The sequence below is a fragment of the Talpa occidentalis genome, unplaced genomic scaffold (genome assembly GCF_014898055.3).
Source record: "Talpa occidentalis isolate TD23 unplaced genomic scaffold, MPIMG_talOcc4v2.1 talOcc4.17, whole genome shotgun sequence".
NCBI lineage: Eukaryota > Metazoa > Chordata > Mammalia > Eulipotyphla > Talpidae > Talpa > Talpa occidentalis.
Genome location: NW_023601754.1, coordinates 50870565 through 50884062, shown reverse-complemented (window position 1 = coordinate 50884062; position 13498 = coordinate 50870565). Strand labels below are relative to the sequence as shown.

Genomic DNA, 13498 nt, shown 5'->3' with positions numbered 1-13498 from the left:
GGCCCGATGGCGGCGGCCGCGCCGAGGGCCCCGGCTGAGGTACAGGCGCGCCCGCTCCCGCCGCGGCGTCGGGGCCGTTGCACGGGCGCCCGCGGGGTCCCCGAGCCGGGGTGGGCGCGCGAGTCGCCGTCCCGTCCCAGCGGCGAGAGCGGAGGGCAGGGCTCGCGGCGGCCGTCGGCGAGGAGAGACCGGCGCTCGCCGGGGAGCGGCCCGCCCCGGCTGTGGGGTCCTGGCGGGGCCGGGGACCCCAGGACTCCGCTGCCAGAATCGTGGGGATCGGCGGCCGGGGCGGGGGGCGAGAGCGGGGCGTTTTCCTGGCAGCTGGGGGGCGGGGTCCCGAGGCTGGAAATCTGCAGCTCCAAGGTCGGACGGAGGCGCGTGCAGGTGGGCGCGGCGCTCACGGGCGAGCTCTGGGTGGCATTTGGGTCGCCCTGGTGTGGCGGGGCACGACCCGGGCCGTCTCCCCTTTCTCTGGGTTCTTCTCGGTTGGCAAATAATGAAGGGAACACCAGGCAGGTTGACGAGAGAAAAATTAAACAAACAAAAAAAAGGTTTAGTCACACGTGCCCCGCCTGTGTGCCAGGGAGGCGCCAGTGCAAGGCCAGCGTTATGTAAGTCACTTTTCTTCCACGGGGGCATCTTGCCCCCACCTTTCAGAGCCCCTCGTGCGGAATAATCGTTATCCCAGAGAGACGGTTTGGGGGTAACAAGTTGCGTTGTTTCCCTACACCAGCAGTTACTGGCAGGTCAGAAGGAAGCCGGTGCCGGAGGAGCAGTGGTTTCCTTGCCCTGCGTCTGTGGGCATCACAAACGGGTGCAGGTGAGGGGTGATCTTGGGAAGAGTGTGCCCTGGCAGATGACTAAGACTTCCCCTGCCGTCAGAGAAATTGAGGCAAGATGCCACTGAGAGCTCCTGGTATCACTAGTGTGTGCCTGACAGAATTCCATGCTGGGCTTTGGTGGGGCTTGGGGTGTTGGTGCTTCTGGGAAACGGATCTGAATCAATGGGGCATTTGTGAGAGTTGCTGTGTCTGGCAGAGTGACGGTCAAAGCCGAGCTGATATACACTGTTAAGTGGGGAGGGAATTACACCTGCCGAGGGATCAGGAAGCACAGAAGTGGAGCAGGGTGCCGGGAGTCTTCAGTGCACATGTTTCTGGTAGGGTAGTTCGGAGGTAAGAATCAGATGTTTGGGCCTTTCTGCACACGTGTAGCTGTGGAGTGCAGCTGTGAGGACGAAAGGTCTGAGATCTGAGGAATGTGTGCAGCAAGACTATGGGCCCCCATTTGGCCATCTGAGAGTCACCATCTAGGGAAACTGGCAGGATCCACTGGCCTCTGCAGGCCAACCAGACAGCAGATGGCTCTGCGTGCTCCCTTACGTTTGCAAGGCCTGTGTGTAGTGACCGGAGGCGTCCTGAGATGAGACTGGGCATCAGCAGCACCATGGATTGGTCATCCTCTGAGGTGGGGAGTTCTGGCAGAGGATGAGCCTGGGGTCGATTTGGGGAAAGATGGATTGTGGGCCCCGGGGCCTTGTTCATGGTTTCGTCTGTCCCTCCCGTAACAGGACAGGGTGACCTTTGAGGACATTGCTGTGTACTTCTCCTGGGAGGAGTGGCGGCTGCTTGATGACACTCAGAGGCGCTTGTATCTTGATGTGATGCTGGAGAACTTCGCACTCATCTCCTCCCTGGGTAAGACTCGCAGCCTCCCCGTGACCTGGGCTCTGTGTCTCACGATTTCTTCCTGTTATTCTAGTCTCACATGTGAATCATGGAGTCTGCTTGTTCCCCCGGTTTTGGGGGGAATTTTCTGTTGCTAGCGATGGTCTGCTTGTTCTGCCTTCTGTTCTCCCTGCAACCTCAACCCTGCTGAACTAAGCCTTTTTTTTAAGTTTTTTTTAAATATTTATTTATTTATACAAGAACTGGGGTACAAGTCAGAGGGTACAGGTGAGAGGCATGGGAGGGTGAGAAGATTCACCAGACACGGAATGGGGAGCAGAACAGGCAGACTGACCTAAACACACCACTGAGGGGAGCAGAGGGTGAGGCAGGAAAGGTCTGCTGCACCATGTGGGAATCTGGCCAGCCGGGGATCGAATCCGTGCTGCAGAGGCTCGAACCCATGCTGCAGAGGCTGCGGACAGCTTCACAGCGCGGTGCTCAACCTGCTGTGCCACCGGGGAGGCCCTAAACCTTTTTAGAAAAGGATTCAGAGTGAAGTGTTGGGATGAGCTTAATGCTCTCTACCATGCCCTCTCTCCCACTGTGTTGTGTATACACGTCCACATTGTCTCACTCCTGTATGGTAAGGTTTTTTTTTTAATGGACAGTAAGTTATTATTTAGGGGCTGTCAGGTGTTGTAATGCCCTCAGTGTTCTTGGTTCTTCTAAAGTTTGAACCTTAATCTTCAAAGTATTCCTTTCATAAGAGCTTTTGCACTTGTCTGTCCATAATACTCATTTCTGTTGGGATTCTTGATTCCACTTGAATTAACACATGCTGATGACACTTCACGAATTTCCCACCTACAATTGTTTGGGTCCAGTGTCTTCAAGCAGATTGCCTTAGGGTCACTCTCAGAGTCAGTAGAGGGATTTCCCTGCTTCTCAGGTTCATATGCCCTCAGAGCGTGAGTAAGAGTTTAGTCCCTCCTAAAGCATCCCAGCCTGTAGCAGCGCAGACCCTCGCTGTGTCAACCAACACCTTCCTGTCCAGACACCATTTGGGAGATGTAAGCGTAAAAATCAGCCATCTTTGTTTCATGTTTGCATCCAAGTTAAATGCAAATCAATACATCTGAGATTCCTGCACGCTTCTTCAGGGATCAGTTCTGCCGTGCTGCAGCCAGCCTTTACTGTTACCAGGTATCATGTTCCTTCTTACTGTATCAAAACTTATACTAGGAGAGTTTTGGTTTGCAGGAGAGAATTCATTCTTTGCACTTGTCTCAAAGTCTTTATCCACCACTGGTCCCTTCTTTTCCCTGACATTTCCTTCTGTCTGCCTGCGCCAGGAATTCTGGCGCTGTGCTTCTCAATGATGACCTTTTCAACATTCTCCTGCACAATTCCAAGTGTTTAGAGATTTTTTTTTTTTAAATCCCAGTATGGTTGATTTTTATGTTTTGTCTAATTATTTTTACATTTTATAAGGACTTTTCTATTAGGAAAAAGAAAAGAGATGATAATGCTTGCCCAGACACAAGCAGGTAGAAAGAGCTGCCCACGTTACATGGAAATGTATAATGTGATGACTATAAATATGTCTCCTTTGTGAAATAATTACAGTGATGTTAATTTTAACATCCATCACCTCAAAAGTTTCGCTAAGAATGTGTATGATCTATCTATTCTGAGTAAATTTCAAGTATGTAATACTTGAAATAGAATCACCAGGCTGTGTATTACATCATTTTTTTTTTTTTTTTATAGAGGCATGTTTATTTATTTATTTGTTTGTTTGTTTGTTTTTTGTTTATACATGCACTGGGTACAGTCAGAAGCGCGGGAGGGTGAGAGAATTCACCAGAGCCAGAGCGGGGAGCAGAGCAGGCAGAAGGACCGAAGTACACTGCTGAGGGGAGCAGCGGGCCGCAGGAGAGGTCTGCGCGCCATGTGGGACCCTCCTCCTGTGGCCGGGGAGCAGCCGGGGATTGAACCGGCGTCGCAGAGGCTGCGGGCAGCTTCGCAACCCAGCGCTCAACCGCTGCGCCACCAGGGAGGCCCTGTGTATTACATCTTAAGAACTTGTTCATCTTAGAACTGATTGATTGTACTGTTTCCTGTTTTTCATATTCCAGTCACAGTGTGCAAGGGCTCCCTTGTCTCCACACGCTCACCAATACTGTCTTCTCTGTACTTTGTGATGGTAGCCATCTTCCCAGGTGTGAGGTAGGGATCTCATTGTGGATTTTGATTTGCATTTTCCTGATGATTCGTGAGTTACAGCATATTTTTCATAACATTTCTTGGCCCTGTTTAGATGTCCTTGGGAAAAAGTCAAAATTCAGGTCTTTTGCCCATTTTTCAATCAGATTGTCCTTTTGTTGTTGAGCTATATGAAGACTTTGTACAGTTGCGATATTAACTCCGATGAGATATAGGTTAGCATTTTCCCCCCTTTCATTTTGTTGTTTGCTTCCTTTACTATGCAAAATCTCTTTAGTTTGACTGAGCCACTTGTGTTTATGTCTCTGTTTCTTGTGCTTTTGCTGTCTAATCCAGAATATTGCTAAAACCAATGTTAAAAAACTTTCTTCTTTTTTTCCTAAGGAGTTTTTATGCTTTCATGTCTTACATTTATGTCTTTAATTCAATTCTAGTTTATTTTTTAAGTGGTATTGGGTAGGTTAGCGTCCTTATTTCCTTTCTTTTTTTAGGCAAATGCATATCCAGTTTTCCCAACACCATTTGTCGAGGAAACTATCCCTTCTCCTTTATTAGTTCTTGGTGTCTGTGTCAAAGCATTTTTGACCATATATGCATGGGTTCAGTTGTGGACTCTAGTGTATTTCATGAACATGTTTGTGTGTGTGTATCCCATTACCATACTGTTCTAGTTACAATTGTTTTTGTAATGTGGTTTGAAATCAAGAAGTGTGATGCCTCTAACTTTGACTTTCCAGCTCAAGATTGCTGTGGCCATTGGAAGTCTTTGGTGGTTGAAATTTTAGGATTCTTCTATTTTTGATAAAAATGCTATTGGATTTTGCATTAAATCTGTAGGTTGCTGTGGGTAATAGAGATATGTTAATAGTAATGTTTCCATTCAAAGAACAAAGATTATCTTATTTTTGTGTGTCTTTACTTTCTTTCATCCGAGTCTTACAGTTTTCAGTGTACAGGTCTTTAACTTCCTGGTAGCAAGCATATGCCTAATTATTTTACTATTTTTTTTTTTATTTTTATTATTATTTATTTATTTATTTATTATTTGTTTGTTTGTTTTATACATGCACTGGGTACAGTCAGAAGCGTGGGAGGGTGAGAGAATTCAACAGAGCCAGAGCGGGGAGCAGAGCAGGCAGAAGGACCGAAGTACACTGCTGAGGGGAGCAGCGGGCGGCAGGAGAGGTCTGCTCACCATGTGGGACCCTCCTCCGGTGGCCGGGGAGCAGCCGGGGATCGAACCGGCTGCAGAGGCTGCAGGCAGCTTCGCAACCCAGCGCTCAACCGCTGCGCCACCGGGGAGGCCCCTATTTTACTATTTTTAATGCTGTTGCAGATGGGATTGAATTTAATTTCCTACTGAGATACTTCACTGTTATTATTTAGATACAGCTGATTAGCTGAACCTTGGTTTGTATCCTACGGCGTTACTGATTTCACTTGTTCATTCTGACAGATTTTTGGTAGAGTTCATAGGGATGTTTTACATGTTATTCCTAAACAATTCTACTTTATTCTAATTAAGTTTTTTTTTTTTTTCCTTATACTCTGGCTAGGGTTTAATGTATTGAATAGAAATGGGGAGAGAGGGCATTCTTGCTTTGTTCCTGATCTTAGAGGAAAAACTTTTACCTTTTCATTGTGGAATATGCTCGTAGTTTACGTGTGACCTTTTTGGTAATGAGGTATGTTTCTTCTATGTCTCCTTTTTTGAGAGTTTTTATCGGGAAAGTGTTTTGAATCTTGCCAAGTGCTTTTTCTATCTCTATTGAGATAATCAAGACTTATTGGTCACAAGTCTGAGAACATCGTGTATCCCATTTACAGTCATGTGTTACAGAGAGCAACAGTTTGTTCTGGGAATGTGTCGGGCAGGTTGCTTATGGAGTGAACACACCTTGTGCGGCTACACAAACCTAGCTCATTGCTCGTCCAGGCTGTGTGGGGTGAAGTGCAGTCCCAGATGGACCGGAAGGTCCTGCAGCCATTTGCCTTTGATGAACCTCCTTGCATCCCAGACCAGTCCCACTTGGCCCCAGTTGATGGTTTCTGACATGAGCTGCTGGATTTGATTGGCTAGTGCTTTGTTGGTTTCCTTTACGTCCGTGTTCATCAGGGATGTTGACCAGTCATTTTCTTGTTGTGTCTTTGTGTCGTTTTGGTACCAGGTTAATGCTGCTTCTGAAAATGTGTTTAAATGTTTCCTTCCTCTATAAGTTTTTCTAAGAGAATCAGTGTTGATCCTTCTTAAGTGTTGGTAGAATTCAGTGGTATAGCTGTCTGATCGTGGCGTTTTCTTTGTGGGATACTCGTTCATAAAGCATTAAAAACTAAGTTCTGGAAGTGGTCTGGCACCTCTTCAGGCACCTGTGGAACAGGTGTGGATCTGTGTTCTGCGAATCGATGCAGAGCACAGCAGTGCTGGGACACAGGACCCTAAATGACCTGCAGTGGCACTGATTTTGTGGAATGGATTTCACCATGATGCCCATGCTGAGTGGTGATGTAGCTGGTGTCCAAGCACAGGAAGAATGTGTCCCCGGGTCTGAGGAGTTGGCTGCTCCCATGACAGCTGTGGAGATAGGAGCAGCAGTGTGGCACACACATAGTTGCAGATCTGGGGCCCAGGTTGTGTGCCCTATTATGGGTGTGGCCACCCTGTTCTATAAACAGTAAAAGTTCCTTCTTTGGGGGAGGTGACTTAGTGTGTTACCCCAATGATTGATGGTTACCTAGTGTAGAAGTTGCCAGTGTCTTCTGCGGAGTACAAGGCTGGAGTCCACGCCTGTAAAAATTCTGTCTCCTCTGCTGGGCAGACTCTGGGTGTCTGCGCCTATCACGGGGCCTGATGAGGTTTCCCAGGCAACGGCAGTGGGGGTCCTCCGTTCAGCTGTCTGCCCTTGACTGATAAGTGTGGTGTCCTATCCATCCGTACTCTCTGCGTGTCTTCACTGAGCTGATGTCCCCTGTGATGCTTTTCTGAGTTATTTTGTTTTGTTTTTTTTTTTAAAGATTTATTTTTAGTTATTTATGCATACAAGAACTGGGGTGCAGGCCAGAGGTGCGGGGGAGGGGGTGAGAGGATTTACCAGAGACAGAGTAGAGAGCAGACCAGGCAGCTCCACTGAAATCCACTGCTGAGGGGAGCAGTGGGGAAACAGGAGAGGTCTGCTGCGCCCTGTGGGTCAGTTCCCTGGCTGGGGATCAAACTGAGGCCACAGTGGTTATAGCGCTGAGACTTAACCCCTTGCTCCACCAGGGAGACCTAAGCTTATTCTTATTTTGTCTTCCACTCTGTTCCTGTAGCATCTTTATTGGAGTCCTTTGCAAACCGTCCCCCCTCCCCCCAACATAGGCCAGATCTGTTGGTGGCCAGCTGTAATGCTCCTTGTCTCCATCACTGTGCTGACATCGCTCACCTAGATCTCTTCTCTTGTGTGCTGAGTTGCTCTGGGTCGCTACCAGCCGATCACTTTTCTGTTTTTCCCTTAGTGCTTATATCTCCCAGGACCAGTGTCGTTGCTGAATTAGGGCTGAGTTGGGAGAGTCCTCTGTGTATCAGAAGATGCGTGCCCCTCCAGCAGTGGCGAGGGGACAGAGGCCCTGGGCCTGGAGGGTGGCAGCGGGGTGGTGTGAAGGGCTGCGTCTTAGTCATGTCTGGAACCTGCCTTGGTTTAGCCGTTGTTTCGTTGCCATGAGCCACACTTAGTTTCTGCCTTTTCTCCCTACGGTTTTGTTTTGCAAACTTTTCAGTTCTGCTACTCATTTCTGCTGTGGCTACCAGCCCAGGGGTCATTCCCACCTGTCTGGACTGCACCCCTCACCCATTCTTCTCACTGCCCTGTCTGTCCTGCACACACTCGCACACATCACATGAGCTGTTACACGTGAATATTAATAGCCTTGGGCGCACACTTCTACACACCCTCACCGGAACAGTAAGAAAGATTTTGCAAAAAGCCATTGGCAGAAGTAAGTTGCAGACCTCATCTTGCTGTCCTTCCCCTGGTGAAGTTGGCACCATTCTGTGACCTTCAGAACCCGGTAATGGGCCTTCCTGGTGGCGCAGCGGTGGAGCGCTGGGTTGCGAAGCTGCCCGCAGCCTCTGCAGCGCCGGTTTGATCCCCGGCTCCTCCCCGGCCACCAAGCAAGGGTCCTACATGGCGCGCAGACCTCTCCTGCCGCCCGCTGCTCCCCTCAGCAGTGTCCTTCGGTCCTTCTGCCTGCTCTGCTCCCCGCTCTGGCTCTAGTGGATTCTCTCACCCTCCCGCGCTTTTGACTGTACCCAGTGCTTGTATAAATAAATAAATAAATCTTTAAATAAATAAATAAATAAATGGGGGGGGGAGCCGGTAATGCACAGCAGAGGGCCCCTCCTGCAGTTTCCCTACTCTTGAACATCATCCCAAGGACTCGTGTCTAGATGAGACGGATGCACCTTCATGACGCGTCTGTTCTCTTTTTAGTAAACTTGTACTTTACTGGTGTTTCTTTGTCCAGGTTGCTGCTGCGGAGCAGAGGCTGCAGAGGCACATTTGAAACCAGACATTTCTGTACGTGAGTCACGGGCCAGGACTCCCCAGCCAGCTCTGTCTCCCCAGAAGACCCACCCCTGTGAGATGTGTAGTCCAGTTTTGAAAGACGTTTTCCACTTGGCTGAGCACCAGGGAGCACAGCTCAGCCAGAGGCTGTTGAGGTGTGGGGCGTGTGCAACAAGCTTTTATTTCAGTGCAAACCTTCAGCAGCAGCAGAAGCCGCACATGGAAGAGAGACCTTTCAGAGGCAGCGAGGGCACAGCCTCGTTTGCCAGGAGCTTCACTCTCCATGTGTCAGGAAAGCCCGGCACTGGACCGGAAGCGGGGAGGGGCTTGCTGGTGCCCACAGGACACCTCCAGCAGAAGAGTGCTGTGACCGGGGACCTGCCCAGCAGGGCCTCCCTGTGCCGGACAGCATTACAGAGCAGGAAGGGTCACGACACCTGGGGGGCACACACCAAAGGCTCTCGTCCCAAACACACTCTTGTTCAGGCCCAGGACGTCCACGCAGGAAGGCAGAGTTTCGTGTGCAGTGAATGTGGGAAAACATTCAGGTACAAATCCTCCTTTGTCGCGCACCAGCGGCTCCACACTGGAAAAAGTCTCCAAGAGTGTCCTGAGTGCGGCAAGTCCTTTAAGCGGAGCTCCACCCTCAGTAAACATCAAAGAATGCACGCGGGGGAAAGGCAGCACACGTGCAGCCGCTGTGGGAGAGCCCTGAGCTGGCGGTCTGTGCTCTTTTGCTCCCCGCGATGGCACAGTGGGGTGAACAGCTTGGTGTGCGGGGACTGTGCAGAGTCTCTCCCCTGTAACTCAGTGTGCATTCGCTACAGGAGAGTACAAGCCAGAGAAAAACCTTACCAGTGCAGTGTCTGTGTAAAGTCTTTCACCTCTATTTCTGCCCTGGCGTATCATCAGAGATCTCACACGGGAGAGCGGCCTTACGAGTGCAGCGAGTGTGGGAAGGCGTTCATCTCCAAGCCTGACCTCCGTTACCATCAGAGAGTCCATGCTGGGGAGCGGCCTTTTGCGTGCAGCGAGTGTGGCAAGTCTTTCATCACTCGCACTGCTCTCCGCTACCATCACCGAGTGCACACCGGGGAGAGGCCGTACAAGTGTGCCGAGTGCGGGAAGTCCTTCACCCGGAGAAATAACCTCATCATCCACGTGAGAGTCCATTCAGGAGAACGGCCTTTTGAGTGCAGCGAATGTGGGAAGTCTTTCACTTTCAGTTCCAGCCTCCGTTATCATCAGAGAGTCCACACGGGGGAGAGGCCGTATGAGTGCAGTGAGTGCGGGAAGTCTTTCAACAACAGGTGGACCCTCATTCGACACCGGAGAATCCACACTGGAGAGAAGCCTTACGTGTGCAATAAATGTGGCAAGTCCTTCACCTGCAGCTCCACCCTCCAGTACCATCAGCGAGGGCACCTGGGGGAAAGGCCTTACGAGTGCGGTGAATGTGGCAGATCTTTTACGACGAGCTCTGCCCTCCGTTACCATCAGAGCGTCCACTCCGGAGAAAGGCCTCATGAGTGCAGCGAATGTGGGAAGTCCTTTATCTCGAGGTCTGACCTCCGCTACCATCAGAAAGTTCATTCTGGAGAAAGGCCTTACGAATGCAGCGAATGTGGGAAATCCTTTATCCGAAGAAATAACCTTATTCTACATCAGAGGGTTCACACAGGAGAAAGACCTTACAAGTGTAGTGAATGTGGGAAGTCTTTTAACAATAAGTGGACGCTCATTCAACACCAGAGGGTTCACACAGGAGAGAAGCCTTATGTGTGCGGCGAGTGCGGGAAATCTTTCACCTGCAGCTCTACCCTCTGCTACCATCAGAGAGTTCATGAAGGAAAGAGGCCGTACGAGTGCAGCGAATGTGGGAAATCATTCACTTCTAGTTCCACCCTTCGTTACCATCAGAGAGCTCACACAGGAGAAAGGCCTTACGAATGCGGTGTGTGCGGGAAGTCTTTCACCTTCAGTGCCAGCCTCCGATACCATCACAGAGTTCACACCGGAGAAAGGCCTTATGAATGCAGTGAGTGTGGGAAAACCTTTAAGGATAAATCCCAGTTCAATAAGCACCGGCGCGGTCACACTGGAGAAAGGCCTTACGAGTGTAGCGAATGCGGGAAGTCGTTTATTCACAAATCTTCCCTCTCGATACACCAGAAAATTCACAACAGAGACAGGTCTTACGAATGTAGGGCCTGTGGGAAATGCTTTACCTCTCTCTCCGGTCTTGGTTATCATCAGCGGGTTCACAAAGGAATAAAGCCTTATCAGTGCAGTGAGTGTGGGAAATCTTTTACCAATAGTTCAATACTGATCCGACACCAGAGAGTTCACACGGGAGAAAGGCCTTATGTGTGTAGTGAGTGTGGGAAGTCTTTCACCAGCAGTGCGACCCTGTCTTACCATCAGAGAGTTCATGCGGGAAAAAGGCCTTACGAGTGCAGTGAATGTGGGAAATCTTTTACCTCTAGTTCCACCCTCCGTTACCATCAAAGAGTTCACTCGGGAGACAGGCCTTTTGAGTGCAGTGAGTGTGGAAAATCTTTCATCACTAGCTCCAAACTCCGTTACCATCAGAGGGTTCACACAGGAGAAAGGCCTTACGCGTGCAGCGAATGTGGGAAGTCTTTTAGGGATAGTTCCCAATTCAGTCAGCACCGGAGAGGTCACACTGGAGTAAGGCCTTATGAGTGCAGTGACTGTGGAAAGTTTTTCATGCGAAAATCTACCCTCTCTCAACACCAGAGAGTTCACACTAGAGAAAAATCTTAGGCGTACGGTTTCATTGGTGCTGGCGCGAACTGAGGAGCCACCTGTCGGGATGCAGTCACGTACATCTGGATGTGCTCCGGGCATCAGTGCCCATGTTTGAGTGACATGGTAAGCACATGTGTGACTGCTGGAATTTTTAATGTGCCAGGGCTGTATGAGAATTTTGCCACTGATTCCGATGGTCAGAGCCACTGCAGCCCTGTCACCTGGGAGGGCCACACAGCCAGTCACTACCCAGGGCGCTCAGGGAAGCTGGCTTTTCCCCCATGTGTTGGCGGTGAGTAACCTGAGTGCTGGGAGGGCCAGCTGTCCCTCCTGCTGCTTCGGACATGGACCTGAGTCGACGTTGACCCACAGAATCCTGCATTCAGCTGGCAGCATGCAGCGCGTGACTCCCTCTTTTAGTGACGTGCTGTTCTCGTGGCGTACTTGCGACCAATTTTCCCAGCTTCCCAATCACCAAGTTGAGCACTGCCTGCACACATTGCTGTGGTGTGTACAATAATTGGGTTTCTGAATCAGCCTTGGGTTTCTGTTTATTCTGTAGTTTTTAAGCAGATTTGGGTCACAAAAGCATGAAAATATGACTTTTTAGGGGTCTCAGGTGTACCCGAGAAGGAACAGTATGATGGCAGAAAATGACCTGTGAGCTTTGACCACATTCACATTGTTGCCCACGGGCTCCTAGAAAACACAGCGGGGTTTTCTCATCCTTACGTGAAGCCTGGGTGCTTCCTATTTTAGGAGTCACAAATGACGCTCTGAAGGGGCAGGCGTGAGAACTTTAGGTGCTTTTTTTTTTTTTTTTTTTTAAAGATTTATTTATTTATTTATACAAGCACTAGGTACAGTCAGAAGTGCGGGAGGGAGACAGAATTCACCAGAGCCAGAGCGGGGAGCAGAGCAGGCAGAAGGACCGAAGTACACTGCTGAGGGGAGCAGCGGGCGGCAGGAGAGGTCTGCGGGCCATGCGGGACCCTCCTCCAGTGGCTGGGGAGCAGCCGGGGATCGAACCAGCACTGCAGAGGCTGTGGGCAGCTTCGCAACCCAGCGCTCAACCGCTGCACCACCGGGGAGGCCCTTAGGTGCTTTTGAAAGCTGCATGCTTCCTGCCCTATTCCCCCACCTATTCTTGAGGAGATGGCACATTACAACACGCTGCTGAGGTGGTGGGAGCACAGGATTCCATATACTTTGAACCCCCGTGGGCCCTGGTACCTAAGATGCCTAGTTTAGGAACACTGGTTTTAAGACTGAGTGGTTGGCAGAAAAGCATCTTGTCCGGAAACACTGGATTACAGGGAGTAGTGCGGCTCGTGGCCAACTTGATCGAATATGCATCTTCTAAAAAGTGCATCCAGAAATGTTCTGGGACTGTGCAGTATCTGTTTGTACCAAAAACTCAGGATCTCCAGGCCAGTTTTTCTTGTGTACTGAAGTCATTGCCAGAAAACAGTAAAAATAACCAAAAGATTTTGAAGGCAACCATTGCTTCTCAGTGTGGTTCACCTCAAGGCCGCCCCTGCGCAGGCAGGAGAGAATGGAGGCCACAGGTGAGGCTTTTGTGACTCAGGCCTGCTCACCTTACTGGTCCCCATCACAGAATACCCCCACCCCCAAAAAAAGTCTTAAAGGAGATGGAGTCCATGTAGATTGCCAGCCCAGTTTTCTGAAAAGTGGTACACAGATCTTTTTAAAATCTTGAGCCATTCTTTAAAGCTGTTAAGGTAAAATTGACATGTAATAAATCGCACAATTAAATATGTGCTAAGTTTTGACTTGGGTATAAACCTCTGAATCTATTCGTGATGAAGACTATCTTTTATGATCTATTTATGTCATGTCCTACTACTATCTGCTATTCTCACCTCTTCATGTAAGCACTGATTTGCTTAAATTAGCTGCATTCTCTTGGATGCATATGATTGGAATCATAAGCTGTGTACTGTCATTTTTTCCATGTACGTGTCATATTTTTAAGCTATGTCAATTATGAGTAGCTGCTTTTTTTTTTTTTTGGTGGGACCCTCACTGGCAGCGGTGTTGTAGAGGCTGCGGGCAGCCTCATAGCCCAGCGCTCAACCGCTGCACCACCAGGGGAGGCCCTTCAGCAGCTTCTTTGGGAAGGAGCACTGAGTAATTTTTTCGATAAATCACAATTCATCCATTTATCTGTTTATGGGTGTTTATTTCTTGGTTTTTAGTACTGAGATTAAAGCTGGTGTAACGTTAGTGTTATTTACATGAATCCTTTCTCAATAATAGAGTGTAATG

General features: G+C 49.4%; 1 protein-coding gene across 3 annotated transcripts; it reads left to right on the top strand.

Moving 5' to 3' along the window:
* On the top strand, positions 1-12139 carry LOC119249791 (zinc finger protein 585A-like). 3 transcript variants are annotated; one of them, XM_037517272.2, is made up of 3 exons: positions 1-39; positions 1571-1697; positions 8397-12139. In XM_037517272.2, exons 1-3 carry the CDS (start codon positions 7-9, stop codon positions 11222-11224), a joined length of 2988 nt encoding a protein of 995 aa, XP_037373169.1. In that variant the 5' UTR covers positions 1-6; the 3' UTR covers positions 11225-12139. The 3 variants fall into 3 exon arrangements, with proteins under 3 accessions (XP_037373169.1, XP_037373170.1, XP_037373168.1); XM_037517273.2 differs by lacking the exon at positions 1-39 and adding an exon at positions 311-384; XM_037517271.2 differs by lacking the exon at positions 1-39 and adding an exon at positions 408-1467.
* Positions 12140-13498: the final 1359 nt, after the last annotated feature.

Excerpts from the sequence above, each read along its gene's own strand:
- LOC119249791 (XM_037517271.2), top strand. The coding sequence starts at position 1,423 with ATGAGACTGGGCATCAGCAGCACCATGGATTGGTCATCCTCTGAG. Across the intron at positions 1,468-1,570 it reads TGGATTGGTCATCCTCTGAG|GACAGGGTGACCTTTGAGGA; the intron begins GTGGGGAGTTCT and ends CTCCCGTAACAG. Across the intron at positions 1,698-8,396 it reads CGCACTCATCTCCTCCCTGG|GTTGCTGCTGCGGAGCAGAG; the intron begins GTAAGACTCGCA and ends TTCTTTGTCCAG.